At 36.9% G+C, this 25876-nt stretch overlaps 1 protein-coding gene across 4 annotated transcripts in view; it reads right to left on the bottom strand.

Moving 5' to 3' along the window:
- The window catches only part of LOC106081464 (transcription factor E2f1), a 238157-nt gene that overhangs the window by 9221 nt on the left and 203060 nt on the right, over positions 1–25876 (bottom strand). For all 4 annotated transcript variants that reach the window (XM_059362393.1, XM_059362395.1, XM_059362394.1 and 1 more), the window contains 4 exons: positions 8276–9587; positions 7428–8213; positions 1501–1729; positions 491–1435 (listed from right to left, as the gene is read on the bottom strand). In XM_059362393.1, coding sequence (XP_059218376.1) covers positions 491–1435; positions 1501–1729; positions 7428–8213; positions 8276–8818 — 2503 coding nt within the window. In that variant the 5' untranslated portion in view covers positions 8819–9587. The remainder of the gene's footprint in view (positions 1–490; positions 1436–1500; positions 1730–7427; positions 8214–8275; positions 9588–25876) is intronic.

Here is a 25876-nt window from a genome sequence, read left to right as displayed (position 1 = left end):
TTTCCAATGATATTGTGATTCGAATTTGTGTGGCCTTGTTTTGTTTCTCGTTTTGATGCTTTGGAAATTCGCACGCTCAGCAAGAACTCAGACTGTGATGCGAATATGGAATATGATTAATTGGTAGTGTGTAGAGAGAAACGTAAAAACGACGCACTGTGACCTGGGCCACCGTCATTGCTGTTAAAATAAACAAAGACAGATGGCACAAAGCGGTTCAACAGCTTGAACATCATTCAATAGTTCTCTTGGTAAAATAATCATATGTGGCGAAAAATAACGCAAATCACAGAAAGAGCTCCCGCCAAGCATGATTCCCTTTCATTGAGTAGCGCGGTGCCGTTTGTTTTTCTTTTCATAATTGTTGTCGAGGAATTTTGGACACGCGATGAACGAGTTGAAACACTTGTGGGTGAATGAATACATACATCATACACATACAGATAGAGAAAGAAGGGTGAGTCAGTCAGAGGATAAAAGATATACTTACAGTTGTAAGGTTGTAAGGGACTTAGATTTACATTATCCGAAATAAGCGCGTTCCGGACGCCAGTTGTGGTAGTGCTACCACAATTCGAATTGGTTGTAACGATATGAGAAGAGAGTTGTGGTGAGTTGGGAACATCAGTGTCATGGTGGGCAGCGATAAGATGTGGTTGTTGCTGTTGGTGGTGCTCCTGCATCTGCTGCTCATGATGGTGTAGCTGCTGCTGATGATGGTGTTGATGTTGTTGCTGTTGCAAAGATTGACCGCCAGCGGACGTATTGGTTGCTGCTGCTGCTGCTGATTCAAAACTATCATGTTGTGGCGATGACACTGACGAAGAGTTGGCCGATGACGACGATGTACTACTGCCCGTTATCAATTTCGCGTGCTGCGTATTCTGTTGGTTGTCCATTGCACAATTCACAAAACTAACATCGTTACGTAAACCTGATTTCTTTGTCAGCGCTCTGGACGTTCCCAATTGACCCACAGCGGAGCCATGTCTAAGCGTAATTGTTTGATTGGAATCATTGCTATCCTGATTGCTGTCACCAGTCAGGCGTCGCTGTTGTTGCTGGGCATTTGAGGAGCACGTCATTAGTACGCCTCCCACCGAAGAGCTCAAAGTATCCTCAATACTCGAAGAGCTTAATTGTTGTTGTTGCTGCTGCTGCTGCTGCTGCTGCTGTGGTGGTGAATGATGGTGATGATGGACTCGCCGTTGCTGTTGATCGCTTGTCACCTGTGTGATAACAGGTCTTGTTATTGTTGGGAATATATTGAAATCATCATCATGCCCTAGCGTCTGATTATGATGTTCGTGCTGTTGATCCTGACTGCTATAGCCAGGCAAATCTTGCTGGGCAACTTCCTCAATTGATTTGCTAAGATTGCGTTGCGCTGAACGCACATTTGTGTGATATGTGGATTTGGGTACAGCAGGTAAACCTAAATTAAGGAAAAGACCATCAAATACAATTCTCCACATGTTTATCGAATGTGTATGTACTTACCTAATCTATGCCTTTTCTCCGCTTCCATCAGTGGTGTCAAATGGCTAAGGTCATCGATGAGAGGATCGTGATGCTGTTGTACAGCAGCCGACGCCTGTCTTTGAGCCAACGCCGATTGACCGAAAGTCGGTGAATTCTCCGGTGATGTGTCATGGCAAAGGAAAACATTGATCTCACCATTATTTTCGGCTTTCACATGAATTTCACGAGGATTTAAAGAATCAGGTAACTGCAAACAAAAAACACACAAAATTAAACACACACCACAATTACAAGAATTCTAGAAAGTTTTCTTTTCACTTTCACTCAACCAGAGCCAATAGAAGTGTGTTCCCTCCTCTATGTTGTACATGTTAGGTATAGACATCGAATTTGACTAAAACAAAATACCGGCACGATTCTTTCCCCTGAAACTCAACCAAAAAACGACAAAAATTGACCGAACGGACATCTTCGGCAAATCTATGTCTACGGATATATGTATGTACGGTGCGAGTAGCAAAGTATCTTTTAAACATATTTTAATGGTTTTCTGCTATAGAATGGATTTTTCGTTACCCGATTGAATTGGATGGCTCACATTTAATTTGCGAGTTTTTTTTTGTATGTATGTTGGCTGGCTAGCTGGCAGTCTATACGGTCGGTCGGCTGGCTGCTCTATATCTACTTCTTTATTTCTCATCTAAATATAATTTAAATCTATTCTATTCGAAATGAGAAAAAAATAAACACTTTGTCGTGTGTTTATGCTTTGTGTGGTGGATGCTAGCGATAGACAAACTTGTGTCAAGTTTATAAAAATACATTTTGCGTAAAAAGCCACAGATATTTTATAAATGGAAAGAATTCTGTTATAAAAAAGTAATGTTGTTTTGTCTGCGACGAATAAATATAGAAACAAATTCACAGGAATATTTTTGAAATGTTTTGTCACCTTCTGCTTGGTTTCTAAAATGGCACACAAAGGTGGAAGTTTGTTTGGCAAACAAAATGAAGCCATATTATAAGTGCAGGGTGTTACTTTGCATATTTAGTGGGCTAACACAAAAAAGGTATATATCCATGTTCTAAAGAACCTTATATTTATATTCCATTTACGAAAGTTTCCACCACTCCGAAGGGCAAAAGGAAGCACCTATTATTAGCGTAGTGCAGACGAATCCTGATGAGAACCATGGCAAAACTTTTTTCTGCGTTGGTTATCCTTTAATACTGATGGTGACCCAACTGCTGGTGTCCGACGTTGGCGGCGAAGGGGATACCGCAGAACCAATCAATGATGATGGTATAGAATATTTACCTTCTAGTCAGAATGAGGTCCAAGTAGCAGTGATCCGACTAAAGATTAACAAGGCAGCAGGAGCCGACGGGTTACCCGCTGAAATATTCAAGACCGGAGGCGATACGCAGATAAGGCGTATGCATCGGTTTATCTGCGCAATCTGGCTAGAAGGACGCACACCCGATGATCGGAACCTCAGCATACTATGTCCCGTACACAAGAAAGGAGACAGAACGGAGTGTGCCAACTACAGAGGAAAAAGAGATGAGAGGAGCATCGGCCCTATCAATGTGGCTTTAAACCTGGTAAATTCACCCTGGACCAGATATTCACACTGCGCCATATACCCGAGAAAAGACCCGAGAGGGACAAATTAATAACTACCATCTCCTTGTTGACTACAAAGCCGCTTTCGATACCCCTTTACGTTCAAAGGTATTTCAAGCCATGTTTGAGTTTGGTATCCCTGCAAAATTAATAAAACTCTGCAGGATGACACTTGCTGATACGCGTTCCTCAGTAAGAATAGGAGAAAATGTCTCCAAACCATTTAATACCAAACGAAGTTTTAGACAAGGAGGTAGCCTATCGTGTGATCTCTTTAATATTCTGCTGGAGAAGATTATACGAGATGTAGATGTGAATAGATATGGCACACTAATCACAAGAGAACACATGCTACTCGCCTATGCCGACGACATCGACATCATTTGTTCGGTCACCGGAAGTAGTAACTGCAGCGTTTGAAAGAATCGAAAGAGAGTCATTCAAAATGGGTCTGGCAGTAAATGAAGATAAGACGAAATAGATGGTTTCAACTCCCAAAACGCCTTGTACAACCGAGCAGATAAAGCAAATGAAGAAAATTGGGAACCACAACTTTGAGATAGTCAGTATCTACCTCGGCACCGCCGTAACCGAAACGAATGACACCAGTTTTGAGATAAAGCAAAGAATAATACTGGCAAACACATGATACTTTTGACTAAGTAAGCAGTTAAGAAACAAGGCCACCTCTCGACAGACGAAAATTACACTATACAAGACACTGATACTACCCGTGTTGATATATGGTTCTGAGGCATGGGTACTTGTGAAAGTAGATGAGGCAGTGCTTGGAGTATTTGAGAGAAAGATTCTTCGTAAAATATATGGACCAGTTTGCGTTAATGGAGAATATAGGCGACTTATGAACCACGAGCTGTATAACGACGATAGCATTTAAACGCATCAAAATACAACGGCTCAGAATGGTTATGTTGTCAGACTGGATGAAGAAGCTCCAGCAAAAAAGTCTTTTGAAGGCAAACACGCTGGTACACCGAAAAGACCAAAAGCCCGATGGAAAGATCAAATGGTGGGAGTCACTTCGAAACTTGGTGTCAGAGATTTAAGAATGAGCGCAGAAGATCGAGGCGCTGGGAACGCTATTCTACATTTGGTTAGTGGAACAAATGTTCTGTCATAGCCAATTAAAGTAAAATGAGTAATGCTGGCGACATATGTGAAAAACTTCTCCCCAAAAGGAAAAAGAAGGCTTAAAATCTTAAAACTTGAATGGAACATTCATTGGTATGTGAGAAGTTTGACCCTGTTCCTTAATGGTATGTTCATGGGCAAATTTGCACTAGCAGTTCCACTGCGCCTTTCTTTGAGAAACGAAATAAAGACGAAATATTTGTAATGGACTCCTCAATAGTTTATCTACTCTATTGTATACAAATGGAAAAAAAACCAAACACCATCCCGTTGTTTTTTTTTTTTTGAATATTTAAAGCCCGTTTGTTACCTGCTCTCCAACACCATATTCTACAGTAATTTGCAAATCGTATGAAAAACGTACGATTTGCATATTAGAAAGGTCCTTTCTTAGTCTACACTTTTAAAAACTATTATATAATCTTAAATCACTATACTTTGCACAAACACCGACAACGTGTTAAACCAAATTACCCAAAAAATATCTTCCAACTATAACGCCTTAGATAACGAATGGCCATCACGGCAATCTGTCCCATGGACCGGAACGAGTTTGTTCACCTATAGGAGCTTGACTAGGATAGCTATTTCGACCTGCAAATATGTGGCTACTACAATAACATCATAGATTTCTGAAATCACATTTCACACGGGGAAGTGTAGGCTTCGCAACTGAGCACCTGTTCCCAGTATAAATCTATTCTTTAACGGGAAAATTTCTAAAACCTAAAGTGATTTGTTTTCCGTTTCCTTTCATATTTATAAAGTGTCTTTATTGGGATGCCTTAATTTTTGTTGGGTTCCAAGAAGTTTTGCCCAAGAAGCCATTGCTCTATAATAAAATTCGAGCTTCCGGGTTTTAACGACAAAATCGGAAGTCTTATAAATATTGGAACAAAAATCGAATTATTTCGCTAAAACCCGCAAACTCCGATTTTGAATTTAGATCAACACTGTTTCCAAGCCACGGGCTTACGTTTGTGTGCACGTATCTAATAACGTGCAATAGTATGAGTGTATTGGCAAACCAAATATATACTCTCCTCCATGCGTCGCATTTGACAATTTCTTTGTATTCTAATTATTGGCAGAAAAAAGTCTACTCCATTCAAGATAATAAAGGGTGATTTTTTTGAGGTTAGGATTTTCATGCATTAGTATTTGACAGATCACGTGGGATTTCAGACATGGTGTCAAAGAGAAAGATGCTCAGTATGCTTTGACATTTCATCATGAATAGACTTACTAACGAGCAACGCTTGCAAATCATTTTCAGTGAATCATTTTCAGTGAAATCATTTTCAGTGAATCGACAAATTTTGTTCAGCGATGAGGCTCATTTCTGGTTGAATGGCTACGTAAATAAGCAAAATTGCCGCATTTGGAGTGAAGAGCAACCAGAAGCCGTTCAAGAACTGCCCATGCATCCCGAAAAATGCACTGTTTGGTGTGGTTTGTACGCTGGTGGAATCATTGGACCGTATTTTTTCAAAGATGCTGTTGGACGCAACGTTACGGTGAATGAACACATTTCGAACCGAACACTGATTTTGGTAATAAAATTCAATGATTTGCAAGCGTTGCTCGTTAGTAAGTCTATTCATGATGAAATGTCAAAGCATACTGAGCATCTTTTTCTTTGACACCATGTCTGAAATCCCACGTGATCTGTCAAATACTAATGCATGAAAATCCTAACCTCAAAAAAATCACCCTTTATAAGAATTTCTTAATGGAAAATGTTGAAAATCATAACAGAAATCTTTTTGCAAAAGTTTAATCCAATCGAATGTCAATGTGTGAGCCCCCAAGGAGCTTAGAAGTGAAATCAGCAGATCGGTTTATATTGGAGTTATATCGGGTTATGGACAGATTCCTACCAAACTTAGCATATATGTTGTTATTCTTAATACTAGATCACTATATGCGAAATTTCAGTCAAATCGGACATAAATTCGATGTTAAAAAAGTAAAATAGTGGGATCGTTTTATATCGCAGATATATGAGGATGTTCTATTTTAGACCAAAATCGCACAGATATGGGAAGTCCTCACAGAAGCCGCACAATTTGGACAAAATTTGAGTACATTTATATGGGAGCATAATGTAAGCATATTCCGATTTGTCTTATTTAAAATGATAACCGTCTTACAGCAATGCAAATTTTGCCCATGAACATTCCATTAAGAAACAGGGGCAAACTTTTCACATATCAATGAGTGCAGTCCGATTCAAGTTTTAAGCTTAATCATAAGGGGCCTCCTTTTTATAGCCGAGTCCGAACGGCCTGCCGCAGTGCGACACCTCTTTCGAGAGAAGTTTTACATGGCACAGTACCTCACAAATGCCGCCAGCATTAGGAGGGAAAACCACCGCTGAACATTTTTTTCTGATGGTCTCGCCAGGATTCGAACCCAGGCGTTCAGCGCCATAGGCGGGCATGCCAACCACTGCGCTACGGTGGTCTCCACCGGTATAATACAAATAATACCGGTAAAAGTGTGCTAAGTTCGGCCGAGCCGAATTTTTCATACCCACCACCATGGATCGTACATGTCAATTTCTTTGCCCGGCATCGTTTTATAGGCAAACAATAAGAAAAAGAATTGCTATGCTATTGGAGCTTTATCATGTTATAGATTGATAATTGGTTTAGATTTTGGATACCATAGTAGAAGTCATTGTGCAAAATTTCAGACGAATCGGATAATAATTGGGCTCTATAGAGGTTTAAGAAGTTAAATCGGGAGATCGGTTCATATGGGAGCTATTCAGGTTATGGATCGATTTAGGCCATATTTGGCACTTATTTTGAAGGTCATAGACGAAGTTGATGTGCATTTCAGACGAATCAGACAATAACTGCGCCCTCTAGGGGCTCAACACAGTTGGTAGCGTGCTTGGATTACCAGTGCAGGGGTCGTGGGTTCGATTCCCGCCAGAAGCCTTGGTCTGTCGCTACCGTGGTATCACAATGGACCTAAAATTGTCTAAGTGAGTCGGTAAGGGACTGCCGCTCTTACCTAACCTAACCTAACCTAACTTAACACTACCATTTGCCCATTAATAGAGAACTTTTTATGCATAGGACGCTAGTAGTCGATATCGATTTAATTAGCATTGCTGTTTGTTGGTTTTTTTTTCAATTTTCATTTTAATACTTACCACAAGTTTTGCTTCTGGTGGCGCTTTAATTACTATAATTATTTGATCTTTAAACAGATCAACATTCAATAGATCATTGTGCGTCACATATGCCAATTGATCGTTACGCGATATTTCGCCATGCAATTCATTGCGTATCTGATCAATGAGCATGTTCAACTCATTCTCCTTCTGCTCGAGACGTTCGTTCTCCAGCTTAATATCATTGGAGCGTTCCGATGTTAACAATGAATTGCCACATTTCCATTGAATATTGTTTTTTGATTTCTTCTCCAGAATACCAATACCTTCCAGGACGTTGGTAATGTCATAGATACGTCGTTTTTGCACAGACAATTTTGTTGAGGCATCATTCAAATCGACCACTCCATCAGGGGATTCTTGCAGTAGATCAACAAATTTTTTGGTTAGGATTCCCAAGGAGGTGTCCGCACGATTACCCTCTGGCGTACGTTTAGCCGAAGAGGCCGAGCTTGAATTATTATGCGAATTCGATGAAGGTGTACCGCCTAGTTTGTAAAGGAAATTTGGTGCCATTAGGGCTGACGATGAAGATGTTGATGAAGCAGATGATGGTGGCCGGGCTGGCTGAGGTGAGGGTGTGGGAAAATTCAGTGCGATTTGTTGTTGTTGAGGTGTTTGTTGTTTGCCAGAGCGTATGGTGGTGATATTATGTGGTTGCTGGTGTTGAGATGGCTGTTGTTGTTGATAGGCGGTTTCATGTTGCAGACTTTGTTTGGCTTGTTTCTTAGGATGACTGTCATTCATAGGAATACGCCGTTTCACCTGTGAAATTCAAAAAAGCATATTTGAATTGTATGTTTCCTAGAAATAATGCAATAGCTCACCTTATAATATTGTGTCATATCTGTGGACTTGTATTTCTGTTGTTGCGAGGCAGGTGATGTTGAATTAGAATTATTTGACGTTGCTGGTGTCGTCGCCGCCGTCGTCGTCGCTGAGACGACTGCATTCGACGAGGAATTTGTTGCTGACATAACTATGGTTTGCTGTTGTTGTTGTTGTTGCTGCTGCTGTGGTGCAAGCGTGACACCATAGCCATGATCTAACAGATGTGTAGCCATGCTGGCGGCATTAGTCGATGTTGTTGTGAGCTGTTGCTGCTGTTGGGCTACGGAAGATGCTTGTGTCATAAAGACCCGTGTGGCTTTTGCATGTGCCACCAATGACAAAGCACGGGCTGTAACTTTGCTGTTGCTTGTAGTTCCTGTTGCCACATTTTCGAATAGTTTGCGCATCGCACCTGATGTGGCATTTGTTGTTGGACCCACATTGCCGTTGTTTGCATTATTCGATTGGTAAATGTTGGCATTGGTGGCGGCTGCAGCACTTGTTGCATTTGCTGTTGTACTGATAAAATATTTGGACATTTTATGGGTATGATTTGGTTTCCCTCCAGATTTCTTGGAAGCCACGAGCTTTTCGTTTCCTCCCGATTGTAGCTTTTTGTATTTATTTCCCTTTAACTTGTCTCATCAACCAATTTTGTGCTTCAATGGATTTGGCTCTTTCAGTTCTTTCTGCAGATTTTTCAAGTTTTCATAAAATAAACTTATTTTTATTTTATTTATTTTTTTTGTTTTTTTTTTTTAAATACTAATTCTTCGGTGTTTTATAATACAAGTTTTATGTATTTTTTTTAAGTTTTTGAAACTATTATTAAAATATTCCCTTAAAAACAATTCTTTTTGATGCATCGAATATATTGGAGTGATTGCGAACGACTTTTGGAGTAGGCTCAGAGGGACGTGTGTGTTTGCTCTTTTATGATGTGTTCCATCAACTCCAACTTTGGAAAGGGTTGCAGCTGTTGCTTGAGTTGCATTCGTCGCTGCAGTTCTTGAACATTTCATTTGCCTGTTCAACAGTCAGTCGTGTTTTCAATTATTTTAACTGATATTACATAATTGCAAGAAATGTTGAAAACTCCTTAGTTGCTTATGACTGCAAGTATCATTGGCATCACTCTTCTGCCCTTCCGACTGCTGGTTTTACAAATATTTTCTCTGGATGTGCTGATGTGCTTCAGTTTTGCAACTTGTACTTGTACTTGTAGATTGTTTTAATTGTAATTATTGTTTGTTTCCTAATGTAGTGATTCCTAATGTCTAAAATTAGCACCTAATGATTTCATTATATCTGTAATTATAAGAAAAAAAATATTTTATCAGTCTTTATAAACATATTATATAGGTAATTTTCTTTATGTTGTGTTATATCTAAAAATTTTATTAACCCATTTGACAAATCTCGTGGAATCGGTCTTAACTTTTAAAGAGTTCTTTGGTTTTGAACAGAAGCATTTAACCTAATAATATAAAGCCATAGTGTATGCTGGAAAAAAAGCAAAAAAGATTTTAATGTCAAGTAAAAGAAGACGCAAACATTTAAAAACTAATGTCAATATAACACTAGCCCGGGGCCCGCTCCGCTGCGCCTTCTTTAACTCTCTAATATCTTTTTAGAATGGGGACACTTCGCCCTGAATGCGGATATCGAATTCGTGCCATTGTAGCCTATGACGCTGAACGCGTTCGAATGCTTGCGAGAACTTCTGACAAATCGGTGTTTATCCCCTCTTAATGTTGGCGACATTTGCGAGGAACAATGCCAGACATGGTCATTTAAAAAAATTTCCCCAAAGAGGTGTCGCACTGCGGGACCGTTCGGACTCGGCTATAAAAAAAGGTCCCTTATCATTGAGTTTAAACTTGAATCGGAAAGCACTCGTTGATGTGTGAGAATTTGCCCCTTCTCGGTTCTTGGTGATAATGTTCGTCCTCCGGCCATCAAACATTTCGACCGGCACTTTGCACTGAAATTAGCTATAAAATTCGTTCTTTATTCCCAACGGAAATGAAGTTCAGTTTAGGGGATGCTTTAAGGTGTACCACAAAAACACTTGGCTCCAAAATTGGATATCCAATTCGTTTTCAACTCTCAAATACCTCTCATTTGAGTACCATATTTTTCTAATGGGTCAAATAACTCATTTGTGACCCCCTATACATCGATCTGATTTTGTATGCCCGATTCGAAATCTACTTTCAAATACCTTTCATTTGAGCCCCATATTGAAATGAACGTCCAATTTATTTGCTTGGGGGAGTTTTGGGGTTGGGTCGGCCCGATGGGTACTTAGACTCAAATTTTAATACCATATTAGATTCGTATTCTACTCTTCAATACCTTTCATTTGATACCTATATTGTCCCGATCGGTCCACTTTTGATTTTGGGTTGTGCTTTTGGTAAAGGGGGAGGGTCCGTCCCCCTTCCGATACCGAAAATGAAAATTCGAGAAAATTGGTTCTGCCGTTTTTCAGTCTCAACAAACCGAGTCCCATATATCCGTGATTGGCTAATGTGTCCATTTTGGGCGTTTTTGTGGAGGTGGGGTGACCCCCTTTAATTCGACATGAATTTCTATGCCAAATTCGTTATCTACTCCCGCATTTTCATTTGATACCCATATCGGTCTACTTTTGATTTTGGGTGGTGTATTTGGGGTAGCGGTGGAAGGTCCGCTTCAATCCGTTATCAATAAATTATAAAGCCTATTCCTACTTCCTGGCCATATTCGTAATCTACTCCCGAATACCTTTCATTTGAGTCCCATATTGTCATGATGAATACAGAAAGACACAGGTCATATGACATGTCTGATCGTGTAATTGCAGCTTCAGCTATGAGTTCATCATGCCCTAGCACAAGTAAATAAAAGAAAATATGAACAAAAAGCAAGTCGACAAATATTAGGCATTTGACGATGTCATGTTTCGGTGTGCGATAGCCCGATTTGACGACATCATGGCCAAGGGAAATTAACTTCTCTCATTCTAAAAATAGATTTTCGGAGATTCCAGTCTAGAGAAATTAAATTTAAAATTATGTTGTCTCTTTCAAATAAAATTGTGCATTATTGTTTTCTTTTCATGGCGTAAACCTTCATAACCTCCTTCTGCATACGGCCTTCTGTAAGGCCTACTTTTGGATATGAGAAGGGAAGGCCTTATATTTTTGGACACGCCTTAAATTGTAATGAGTAGGGAAGTCCTCTGGCATGCTTTTATTCCGGAACTTTTCCGTTGGGAGTTAACTATAACACACACAAACAACGAAAAATGGCGCGAACTCGACATCAGAGTTGCACCAATCGCTGAAATGTCACAAATAGCAGAAAACGCAAACAAAGAATGAATATAAAAACAGAAAACGTTGATATCCTCAAAGCAAGTGCTCTCAAAAATTCAAAAAAAATTTATGTCGACTGATTGCTTTCCGCAACATTGTTTTCTTAAAGTTTAAAATGATGTCTTACCTAATCTGATATTCAGAAAAAAAACAACAAAATACTGTTACTATGATGAAATTACTACAATATATAATAAAACGAAGTGTATATCAAAAAGCAATATGACATTGGAGTTTCGCCATGTGCCAATCAAGGTAGTGTTGGTTGTTGCGCTGTTTTCGCATGATATCGATAGTATTTTGCAAAGTTATGCTGAACATTTCGCAAATATTATACTAAAGAGAAGTTTCCCCTTCTTGCCTAATGGAGATTGCGTACAGAAAAGAATGTACAACGCATTTTTCGAGAAACAACAATTTTAATGTGACATGTGTTTGTATGTATGTATGTAATTTTTTATTTTCCAACAATGGACAATATGTTGTTTTTATCAAAAAAAAAAAAACAAATTACAAAAATCAATTAAATGCAATCATAACAACGGTGTCAGAACCCTAAAAGAATCTCCCACCCTTTTCAAAATTATTAGCGTTAATTGGAAAATTGGAACCATTTGGTTTTGGGTACAGTTAAACGCACAAGCCATTTCCGCTCTTCATTATCACTCAAATCGCAGCTGAGTTATAAACATTGAATAACTCTTGCCGTTTTTTTATATTCATTTCTAGGAAACACCCCAATATTATTGGAGGGGTTTATTGCAGCACGATACATGCTTACACGCATAAGCACATCAGTCAAGTCAATTCTTAAATGGACTTTCTTCCCAATTTTTAGTTACTCTCGACTTGTTTTCTCAAAAGCAAACATAAAAAAACACAATAAATAACAAATACGCACACCGGAAATAAAGTATTTATTTTAAATGCTTATAACGGGCTTGTGCAGAAGTGGGTAAATCATGTCCAAAGCAAACCAATCCATTCACAGTTGACGTGACCATCGCAACGTTTTGGTAACGTAACACCAGCAACGAGTGATAATAGCGAAAGCAAAGACTGGCGTCGTCTTAGCACAAGAGAGGCAACATTTTGGGGGAAGACACATAAAGCAAGCAAACAAACAAAGAGGTACCCACGGAGTCAAACAATATAAGTCGGTCATTGCGCACACACTTATATGATCGATAACAAAACATAATTGAAAACACATTATTTTAAATTTCCATCAAGCGTTATTTGTGTATTAGAAAGATTTTAAGATTAGAGCAAAGGCGTCAATACCAAAGACGTCAAAATCGCAGCACCTTGTCAATGGACTCATATATGTATGTTCATATGTAGGTTTATGCACGTTTGAAAGTACAGTTGAAGCTCGATTATCTGGTTTGCTCGGGGCCAAGCTTAGCACGGAAAAGGGAAGACATGGTCAATTGGTTTTTTCTCTTAAATTTCACTAATTATGTATTTTTTTATGGATTTCAATCTATACCGTACACAGTTTCTATGATTTCGTTTAAATTGGTATATAGAGAGCTTTTTACAACATGTATGTATATATAATCCTTTAAGGAACTTATTTAATGTACCTGATGAACCTACATAATATATAGTTCTGACATTTTTGGGCTACTATTGTTTTCAAGAAATTCCAATAGAACGCTGCATGCCCCATTGTTCGAGCTGATGAGAGGGATTTCTGGATTTCTTTTAAGTTTCCAGGATTCACTGAATAAGGTTAAGCCAAGCGATCAGCCGACATACAATTTTTTTTTTTTAATTTTTTGCAGTACTTGGCATTGATGATGTCAACTTGTTCTCTTTTACATTTTACGATTTCTCCTATTTGACGACATTTTCAATCGGCAGATTTGACATCCTTAATTATCTTCATGGGGCCTATCCACTTTACGTTTTCGCAAGTGACCTAACTTTTTATTAGTGAAACCTGATTCTTCGGAATGCTCATCGCTTTAGTTTTGACACTCAATAATTTGATATCTACTTTACTCAAAATAAAAAGCAGAAAACCAAAATTTTACATCAGCTGTTAACAAATGTAAACGTTTAATATAGGTCCGGAGAATCGAGGTTCCACTGTAAATCAATATTTTATTAGGGGCTTTCGCACGATTTGTCATTGTATGATATTTCGCTAGGAGGATATATATTTTTTGTTTTAGTATTTTTAAAAAATTTCAAACGGAAAAAAGTTCATAGTTAGGCCGGAGCGAATCTTATTCTACCCTCTACCAGAACTTTGTTAAGTTTTCTGGATGAATTTTTCGGTGGGCACACTCCAAGAGCTAATTGGAGATGTTGAGAACCAATTTGTTTAGTATTCAAATAGGTATTGCGTTCTTTAGGAGCTCACACATTAAATCAGAATATCGGTTTAGGAGGGATCTCAAGATATCCTATCGATTAATACATGTTTATAGTTTATATAGCAAAAATGCAAATTTGCCCATGAACATTCTATTAAGGAACATTGGAAAACTACTCATATATCAATGAGTGCTGTCCGATTCAAATTTATCCTCAATGATAAGGGGCCTCCTTTTTATAGACGAGTCCGAAAGGCGTGACACATTGCGAAACCTCTTTGTGGAGAAGTTTTTACATGGCAGCCATACCAAATGATATAGTACCTCACAAATGTCGCCAGCATTAGTAGGAGATAACCACCGATGAAAATTTTTCTGATGTTCACACAAGAAATCGAACCCAGGCGTTCAGTGTCATAAGCAGACATGCTAACCTCTGTGCTACGGTGGCCTAAGGACCGTCCTTAGTGGAGTTAAATTTTATGTAACTCCACCTTAAAGGTGGAGATATATACCTCGCGCAGCACTTATGAGAGCTCACGCTTGCATGTCAGAAAAAAATGTAAATAGGTTGGTTTGTATCGTGTGAGTTACACAACAAATGCACGCACGCAACTGACAGAATAACTTAACTAACTCTCAACTTTAAATGCGTTTCAGGGCGCAAAAGATATTATTTGAATATGCTTGTTTATAAAAATTGTTTTGCAGTCCGTAAATAAGAGAAATCCTTTTATTAAAATCCTATTAAACCACATATTGCCAATTTCCATTGAAATTAACTTTTGAAAATGATATATATAAACAGATTTTTTGAAACTCGTGCGCAGCAAAAGACGCATGGTATGTAACTCAACCCAAAAAAACGCATGAGAGCGCATCTGATTGCGATAAGTGCATCGCGTGGTATGTAACTCCACCTTAACTGTCACTTGATAAAAAAAAAAAACACAAAAACTTATAGGCCTTTTATACGACACATCATGATCGTACTCATCGTGTATACGTGTTGATTAGAGCTTTTGCCAAAAGCGGTGCATCGAATTTTCTTTTCTTTAAATTTATTTTCTTTTTCATACTTTTCTTCTTTTATAACTTTATTTAGGACAGAACGTGCTTTTTCAATATCTGTCAAGTAATGATTACATATTTCTGTGTAAACGGTAATAGATATACACCAATCATCGAAAGAATCAAATCATTTTGATTTTTCAGCAATGACTGATGGTTATGTGTACATGTGATGCATACACCCTTATTTTCACCGATACTTTTACAATGACCACGCATTATGATGTGTCATGTAAACTCAGCATTCTATATGCATGCAATTGCCCAAAGGCTTAAACCGTTGCCATCTCTAAGATATAATAACATAAATAACATGCAGACGCACCCAAAACGCAAGTCGAAAATACCCACAAAAGTATTAGAAATTCAAAGGGTTGGGAATTAGGAATAAGCAGTGCATGAGGCGGCATTATATCACGAGGATAGGGTAGAGGCAGGTGTCACTAATATAAGGTTAAGTCACTTACAAAAACATAAAGTGAATAGACCCCATGAACATCATACAAAATTCAGTATAGCACATCCACGCATTATTTTCTTTTTATTTCACATGTTTTTCCAAATATGGCTTGAAATATTTAAATTTTTTGTATTGATATGGATAAGCGCACATTACAAGAAATAATTTTATTTTGAAATGTACATTGGTAAGTTTTTGTAAGGCAAATTCCAAATTGTTCCGACATTTGCTGTTCCATCAGCTGTGCTGATGCGGCCACTTTATTAAGTACACCTTGGTTGAGTCACTTGCGAAAACATAAAGTGGATAGGCGCCATTAACATTATTAAGTTTTTTAAAGTCGGCCTATTGTGAATGTAGTAGAATTTTTTCTCTGACAAAATGTAGAATGCACATCCACGCATTATTTTTTTCTTTTTTACTTGACATATTTTTAAAATACGATTGAAATATTTAAATAATTTATTTATAATGTATTCATTCAATTTGAATGTATACAATTGCACATTGCAAACAAGTTTGAAAAATGTAAACAATAACAAGTTTGTCAAAAAACTCTTTGTCGGCTGTTCGCTTGTTAAGTGAATCCTGACTCACAAATTAAGCATTGTCCAACACTAAAATGTGACAAACCTCAAATAAGAAATAGCTATTCACATAATAATTGTTCGCGGTTTTCCAACACATATTTAACCCACACTGTGCGAGTACAGCACATATGATTGCATGCCGGCTGACAAATTCGTTCATACCGGTCATCAGGGATTTTGACAGCAGTGCGACGAATAGAAAAATCTTATAATCTGTATTTATGTGTTGTTGTTGCAAAGATGTCAATAAACTCTTTTTGTTTGAAAAAAAAAAAAAAAAACAAAAACAAACTAATAATACAAGAAAGTACGCACATAAGCTGGTATGTGTGTATGTGGACTTGGCTTTGTATGTTATAAAATATTAAATAAACAGTAAATGGTTTTTGTTGTATGGATTTCATACCTATTTTAATGCACAACAAAACGGAAAAATAACTAAACTAGCCGCGTAGTACCCCTTGAAGAATTGCGGAAAAAGAAGAAAACATTAGAGAGATGAGAAATATAAAAAAAACCAGAAGGCGTATCTTAAAGTCTTGATTGTTAATAACTGGTTGTCGGTTTAAGTAATTTCCAGGCCTCTTCATCTCTCGACTGTTTTTTTTTTGTACTATTTCATGACATATGGGTAAATTGACACGTCACTACCCCTTAGAAATTTAAATATGTACCAAAAAAATTTATTATTTATATTGCATAAATTTAAGTTAAATTTTGCAAGAGCAATAAAATGTGTCTAAAATATACAGAAGTAGAAGGAAGATTGTAGCTTGTGCTACATATGGTTATAAAGTTTGTATGTATAAAAAAACGTACGTATGTATGTATATTCTTCTCCGCATTATATTCTACTACGGCATTAACTAGGTCGGAGTGGCTTATTTAAACACATGAATAATTCTTCGAACCAATCTGCGCTACATACCTTTACAGCGGTCAAAAAAAGTATTCATCATTAGCAAAATTGATAATAAATTCACTTATTTTGGGTAATTGAAGAAAATTTAAAGTAAACAAATAATGCAGTTTTATGCAATAGTTTATTTTTCGTAATATGTTTTAAAATAAATTCAAAAAATAAATTTAATTAGCGCAAAAAATGCAATTTTATATAATAACACCAAAACCAGAACAAAAAAAGTATTCATCATTGATGTGCTATCATCAAAGTCAAATTGAAATATTATTTGGGAATCCCCCTTTTCTGTTTTATTTAGTAAAGGAGGCTTTGCCCTTGACAGCAAATATTTAATTTCATTGAAAATATAGTTTTTGTCAAAATGGGTCGTAAGCAAAACGAGGTTTCTGATGAGGTAAAAGTTTTGATAATAAAACACCACAGGAATGGTTTAACTCAAAAAACTATCAGTGAAATATTAAATAGACCACGATCTACTATACAATCCATCATCAGAAAGTGGACAGAAACGAAAACTGTTGACAATAAACCAAGATCTGGTCGACCAAAAGCACTTTCAGTTGGAGATGTGCGTTGGCTAGTGCGGCAAGTTCAGAAAACTCCGAAGACAAATGCGACCATTCTTCGTAAAAACACTATGGAATATTTAGGGAAGGAAGTTACTACACAAACAATTCGAAATACACTCAAAAGGCATAGTTACAGAGGAAGTACTGCACGTAAGAAGCCCTTTATAAATAAAATAAACCGAGTGAAAAGGCTAAACTTCGCAAAAATGTATGTAAAACAGCTCGAATCATTTTGGAAAACAGTAATTTTTGCAGACGAGAGCAAGTTTAATCTTTTTGGGTGCGATGGAAAGGTCATAGTGTACAGAAAACCAAATACAGAGCTTGAAGAACGAAACACAGTTGCTACTGTAAAACATGGTGGAGGTGGTTTAATGGTTTGGGGGTGTATGGCGGCTTCAGGAGCGGGAAATCTTGAAATTATTAATGGAGTAATGGATCATAAGTATTACATTGACATTTTAAAGAGGAATTTAAAAGATAGTGCTGTAAAACTTGGGCTTGGTAATAACTTTCAATATTATCAAGATAATGACCCCAAACATTCTGCTTTAAATACCAAGATGTGGATGCTGTATAACTGCCCCAAAGTCATTAAAACTCCTCCTCAAAGTCCCGACTTGAAACCAATTGAACATCTTTGGGAACATCTCGAACGCAAATTGAGAACGCGCAATTTTTCGAGCAAGAGTCAAATGCAACAGGTGATAATGGAGGAATGGACTAATATAGACCAAAATATAACCGCTAAATTAGTCCAATCGATGTCAAACCGTTTAAAAGAAGTTATAAGACGCGGTGGTCGAATAACAAAGTATTAATTTTTTTAAATTATGTTATTTATTTTTTTGTTTTTTTGCAATGATGAATACTTTTTTTGTTTAATTTTTTGTGTTCAGCTGTAAAATGGCCCTTTTTGTTCCAATAAATACTATTTTTTTCTTTAAAAACAATGAAATTGTGTACATATATATCACACAAGCACTACTGCATCATTAGTTTAATATGTTTTTATTCCAATTGTCTTTTGTAGACTTATTAAAAAAAAAACATTGAATGATGAATACTTTTTTTGACCGCTGTATAATGAAGACTATGCTAAAGTATTACTGTGAGACTTTATGCTCAATATAATTCTGTATAATATAGCACGTGCTATTTTTAAATTAAGTTTGCCTACATTTTATTCAGATACATGCAATAAGGACGTTGGCGTTCACAACTATATTTCCGGATAAATCTGACATAATTTTACGTGGTAAATTAAAAAAGGTAAGATCAATGGGCGAACAACAAGTACAACCCTGATAGCCACAAGTCACACCTGAAGTGAGGATTTTTTTGCAAAATGGAAATTTTACTATCTATTATTTGGAAACGCATTGGTATTTAGCAAAAAAATTTTATTTCGAACCAGCGTACGTCTTAACACATTGCACCACAGCCACCTATATACAAACAATGTTTTAAGAGTCATTAAACTTAAGGTTTGTATACATACACATTTTGTAGGGATGGTGTTCTCTACGTCTAAACTTAGAATAGCTAAAAAAAAATCATTTTCCGCCGATCCGATCGACATTTCTATTTGGGTCATTTGGGTGAGCAAGGTTAGGTCTAAATAATATGCCAGTATGGATTAGGTGAAGAAAACTATAGACCAAAATGTCGGGAGAATACCGTGTTTTATTTGTACATCAAGCGGATTTTCTCGCTTAGCTTGTATGGAGAAAATGCTATCCCCGATTAGCTAAGCCGCTAATCTTATCGGCGCTTACCATCGCCGTTTATTAAAACATATTGTGTCATCGTTTAATCTGAATGACAAAAATAAAAGAGGAAAAACGGAACATATTTATTCAATGATTAAACGTTCTGGAATGCAAAAATTGTTTAGGATTTTATTAAAATCCCATTTATGAACTCCAAAAACATTTTCGTGATTTTTCGAATATTTTCAGCATGAGATCATATTCAATGCTTTCTATTCAAAGAATAGCATAGCAAAGAACTTATAAAAGTTGAGCAAGTGTGCGTTATTATTTAAAACACTTTGACTGACTAGTGTATCATGATTTCGGATACGCCATGTATTCTCATCAACAAATGCAAATGCAAATTTTGCCCATGAACATTCCACTAAGGAACAGGGACAAACTTCTCACATATCAATGAGTGCAGTCCGATTCAAGTTTAAGCTCAATGATAAGGGACCTCCTTTTTATAGCCGAGTGAAAACCACCGCTGAAAATTTTTTCTGATGGTCACGCCAGGATTCGAACCCAGGCGTTCAGCGTCATAGGCGGACATGCTAACCTCTGCGCTACTGTGGTCACCCTCATCACCCCCATCAACACCTTTGTAAAATTGATTAAGGTGCCCTACATACCCAAAGACTATTGAATACGGTGTAGAATACTTTTTTGATTCGAAGCAGGGCTCAATAAGTCCTTTTACGCTCCTTAGCGCAGTAATAGAGGAACGTCTTACTTTTCACTATTCCATTACAAACTAATCATCAATGCTAAGAACAACAACCACATCAACATTGCCAAACTCTTTTTGTTGTGCACTTGAACATTCTTTGAATGTCACTGTAATATCGCAAACAGACAAATTAAATGACTTATTTTGTTTTTTGACAAAACATGGACCGATTTCACCCATTTACAATCCCAAACGACCTACACTAATAAAAAGTATTTGTGCGAAATTTCAAGCGGCTAGCTTTACTCCTTCGAAAGAAAGCATATTTCGAGGCGTTACAAACAGAACGACGAATTACTATACCCCCATCCTATGGTGGAGGGTATAATAATTAACATCTACTCGTTTGCTAATCTGGTGAGAGATGACAACGCTGTTTACCAAGCTGCCATTGCAAACGGAAAAAATGTATAATCCTTTGCGAATGTAATTTTGTAAATAATTAATTTAAATTTTATTCCATCATTCACAATAGAGATATTTCTTTATTTGGTCACAGTAATTTGTACAAAACATACCTAGAAGTAGATGTATAGAGCAAAAATCAAACTGAGCTTTTGTTATATACGTATATGAGTGAAACCAAACTCAAGGCACAAACCCTTTAGGCACATACACACATGATATTTACTACTCAGCGATATTTTCTCAATAAAATATTTTAATTTTAAACATTTTAAATCTTTGAAACATTAAAACAAAATATTTTCTAACCGAATTACTTTTTTATTGAGAACTAGGTATACGGCTCAGAATTTATAATTTTAAAACACTGTTAAGACACTTGAACTTTTTTATGACGTTTACTCTTGCATAATTGGCGATCGAGTAAAAGACCAATAACATTTTAAAAAGTCTACCGTGAAACCCGATTTGAAGTTTTATAAAAGTAAGAGAGCGAGAGAGGGATTTGGCAGCCCACTGAGAGAGAATACAGTTAGAGAGAAAAAAACTGAAAATCTGCGGGAATGCGCTGATCCTACACAAAATGTGCGAAGAGGATCAAAGAAACTTGATGAGAGCACCAAAAAAAGCTGAAACAAAAATTTCATAGGCACTAAAATTAAGAAGCTGTGTATAAACGAAATTGTATTAAATCCAATGCAGCCGTCTCAACTCGTTATACTAATTCTTCGTTCTCTTGTCCTCCCCAATAACATTGTCCATTTTGTTCAACGTTATATCAGTTTTCAGTTGTTGGCTTCTCTTAACAGCATAAAATGTAGCTCAAACCATTCCTCATTCATGTAATCTGAGTTGTGTACATGGAAATTTTAGATGACATAAAGGTGATCCTATCCAAAATCCACCCACCCTTCGAAAAATTAAAATATTTTAAAACAGTTTTTTTTCCATAGCCTGCAATAGCACAAGACATTAGGTGTAGACGAATGTCGCCATCCAAGTCTGAGGTCTTAACTAAATGTGATCTACAATATAAGGGTTCATACACCACTTTGTGTAGGAATGTGCAAGGAGAACTCAACTCAACGGTCAAGTAGGTGTCCTCATAATTGATGACCGCTTGACAATGTTAATGAAATTTTTATACTCGTACATACAAAAAAAGTAGCTGTAAAAAAGTATGAAATTACACTTTTCGTCTAAAATTACCCAAAATGTTTGTCTGCAGGGGAGCCTTACGATAAAATTTTTAATAAGAATTTTTGAAAAAACAATTATGAGTGTGATGACAGGCACACATTATACGAATTTTGAAAGTATGTATTAGCGAACTGTGAAAAGTAGGCAGCGCAGCAAAATGTCTTCAGAAGTCTGACAGAGCAAGAAAAAAAAACGTTAACAAATTAACAGTGCTCAAAATTCTGCACATTCATTTCTTTGGCGATAGGTATAAAATTGGTAAATGACAACTTGCTTTTGATATGGTGTTTTCAAATACGTGGGCATATTATGTCATGTTGTGGAACTATTACCGGCTGACTAAGGCTGCATATTCTGTTTAGCTTACGAAATCGTCAAGAAAAACCTTTGATACTAATATCTTCATTTATATACACTTTGTTTATGAGGCAACATTTTGCTAGAGCAACGCTACAAGAATAACATAGGCCCAACAAGTACAGCAGTGATTGGCGCACTAATAATTAAAAACGAGCTAAGATCGTTCAAGCTGAACCTTAGATGTTGACCACCTTGTATGCTACGTAAAATTTACACATAATAACTCGGTTTATGAAGAAATCTAATGGGCGAATAAGTGGGGTGTCTATGTGGTCAAGAAGTTAAATCCTAGGATCGGTTTATATAGAGGCTACAACTTATTAAAAGCTGTTTGCATATTTTGCCCATGAACATTCTACTAAGAAACAGGGGCAAACTTATCAATGAATGCAGTCCGATTCAAGTTTAAGCTCAATGTTAAGGGGCCTCCTTTTTGTAGCCGAGTCCGAACGGCGTGCCGCAGTGCGACACCTCTTTGGAGAGAAGTTTTACATGGCATATTACCTCACACATGTTGCCAGCATTAGGAGGGGAAACCCACCGCTGAAAATTTTTTCTGATGATCTCGCCAGGATTCGAAACCAGGCGTTCACTGTCATAGGCGGACATGCTAACCTCTGCGCTACGGTAGCCTAAGACCCCATAATGTATATATATTCTTGATTGTCATCACATTTTCTAGCTATGTCCGTCCGTCCGTCTGTCTGTCGAAAGCACGCTAACTTTCGAAGGAGTAAAGCTATCCGCTTGAAATTTTGCACAAATACTTCTTATCAGTGTAGGTCGGTTGGAATTGTAAATGGGCCATATCGGTCCATGTTTTGACATAGCTGCCATATAGACCGATCTGGGATCTTTACTTCTTGAGCCACTAGAGGACGCAATTCTTATCCGATTTGGCTGAAACCGATCTGGGGTTTTAACTTCTTGAGCCTCTAGAGGGCACAATTTCTATCCGATTTGGTTGAAATTTCGCATGACGTATTTCGTTATGACTTCCAACAACTGTGCCAAATATGGTTCAAAACTCGTCTATAACCCGATATAGCTGCCATAAAAACCGATCTGGGAGCTTGACTTCTTATTTGTAACTAAGGTGGCGATCGCATTTGCAAATTTTCGTGATGATTGGATAACATCATCAGGAAAATTTTGCATATATAACATTTGTAGCCGAAGGACAAACGCCATTAAATTTGATAAAAATCGATTCAGATTTAGATATAGCTCTCAGAAAAATTTTCAACGGTGGTCGCCCTTCTAACGCTGGCTACATTTGTGAGATGTCCTGCAATGTTAAAACTTCTCTACAAAGTGGTGCCGCTATGCGGCACGCTGTTCAAATCCGGCATAAAAAATATCATTGATATCATATCATTGAGCTTAAACTTTAATCGGACTGTTCTCATTGAGACGTATCCCCTAATCTTTAGTGGAATGTTCATCGGAAATTTAGTACTTCTCATACAAAATTTCAGATAATTCAAAATTTTAGGTTTCTAGGAGCTCAAGAAGCCAAATCGATTAATGGATTCATATGAGGGATAAATCTATTCATGGACTTATCGGGTTGATAAACATAGTGTTCATACAAAATGTTTGATTAATCAGACAAAATTGGAACTATCTAGAAGATAAAGAGTCTACCGACGACTCGGTTTTTATGGAGTGTTTGAAAATATGATTTAGATTTAGATATAGCCTCTATATATATATATAACCAGCATACCCCCGACCCGCTTCGACCCCCATTTAGCAGTTCCTCCGTTTTAGAGTTGGACTTCAGAAATTCAATGTAGTCACACATTTTATAAAATTATGAAATCTTGCCATATTTCAGCATGAAATTTCAGAAATCTGTCCACTTTCATATAGATTGTACCAAAAAGTACCAAGAATAACACAATTTTTACCACTTTGGTACAATTTTTCGGAAACTTTGCTATTTTGTTGAAGTTTTTTGCTACTAAAAATAGAGGACTCTGCTTAAAACATATGCATTTACACACAAATTACCTTAGATCAACAACTCATACAAATGCGAAATATGATTATGTTCATTCATGATTTCCTTTCAAAAATAGAATTTCGACAGCGTATACAATTACGTATACAATTACGAAATTCTATTTAATATGGCATATGTATTGAATTTTCAATGTAGTAGCAATTTTAAAATATATAGCAAATTCATTTAAACAAACTTTCAATCCTTTTTAGCCTACTTTGCACTTATAAACATTTGCGTTGCGTTACGTTGTATTGTGTGGTTATACACTAGCTGTTACTCTTATTCAATACCCTTCTACGGTATATTTAAATAATATGGAGGGAGCGCAAATGCGGAGAGAAACCACTGTTAACTTTAACATAGCTGAAAATATTCTCACAAACATACGGTAACTAGCACAAATACACATGTTAATGGTAAATAAATGCGAGCGTTAACAAGAGAGCAAAGAGAAACGCCAACAATAACAACTAAAACACCAAACATATGGGCCGAGATAAGAAAATAATAACAAAAACACTGCTACAGCTGTTTGTTATTGCTTGTGCTTTTTCATTGAATTCGGTTGATTGGTTCGCTGCTCCTTGTGTCGTCGCTGTTTTCATGTTCTTTTTTGTTGTTGTGGTATTATAAAGAATGACATTGAGGTAATAAAATAAAATAAATTAACAGGAAAGTGTACAAATAGCGTACACATGTACATACTCAGTTATACCTATGCAAAAATTGTCTTCTCTTATGTTCTTCAAAACAAATGAAACTACAACAAGGAAAAGGAAATGAACAGCAGAAGACTATTATATTTAAAATAAGAGATAAACGCCAAGACGCATTGGACCAAAATGATTGTTTGAATGCTTATGTGGGGGAGCTAGCTAGCTAGCAGCCCACATGTGTATGCATGTATGCTTATGTACATTTACATGTTTGTGTGCAATCTGCTTATAGGAGTAGTTCAAACAGAAATAATTCATACACACTTTAAATGTGCTTAACAAAAGTAAACAAAGAATTTTAAAAGCTTTATGCGACAAACGGCGTATGATTGATACTAATTGCTTTATTAAACAAACGACCGAGTGATCTACACTATTAATCAGGCAGACCCCCAATACAAGTACTCGCATTTGGCTTCAATTAATTATTGTGTAATTTCGAAAACATATTGCTATTTAAAATGTAGTAAACGAGTGGAAAACAGAATCAGAGTTTTTGTTTTTTGCTGTGTCGGCATGAATGTCGGTAACCGCAGACGCGGAGACACAGAGAAAAAAAGATACAGATAGACAGACAGGTGGTGACGTTGGTCTCGAGGCATAGTGAAAAGCAGTGCTAGCCGATAGATAACAGTAAACTAGTGGTGTTAAAATGCTAATTGTTTGTTGGAATGTGATGACGACAATGAGTGCTAGCTTGCTCGGTTTTGTGTCGGCCGGCAATGGCAATGTTGTGTTGTCTCGTATAGGCGATGCGGCGTGGAGATTTCGTCTTCTTTGTTTCTAACCCAGCCATCATCATTGGCATGGTTTCTTTTTCTTGTTAGTTTTGTATTTGCTTAACGTGACATTATTGTTGTATGACCCAAAAGAAACACAACGAAAAAAATCCGAAAGAGTAGAAAGAAAAAGGCGCAGAAATATACATTTCGGCAAACGAAGCAAAGTGTTGCCGAGTGTTTTTTCTCCATTGACATTTGTTGGTTTTTTGATTTGATTTTGCTGAAAAAAAACACCATCTAGTCTATTTTACTTTCATTCAATCCTAATCATCTCATATTTGGTTGGTGCTTAGAGCAAAATTAGCTTTCTCTTTGCTATAAACTTTTTGTTTTTA

The sequence above is a fragment of the Stomoxys calcitrans genome, chromosome 2, assembly GCF_963082655.1.
Source record: "Stomoxys calcitrans chromosome 2, idStoCalc2.1, whole genome shotgun sequence".
Taxonomy (NCBI): Eukaryota; Metazoa; Arthropoda; class Insecta; order Diptera; family Muscidae; genus Stomoxys; species Stomoxys calcitrans.
The sequence above is the reverse complement of the archived record's forward strand: the minus strand, read 5'-3'. Positions and strand labels throughout refer to the sequence as shown.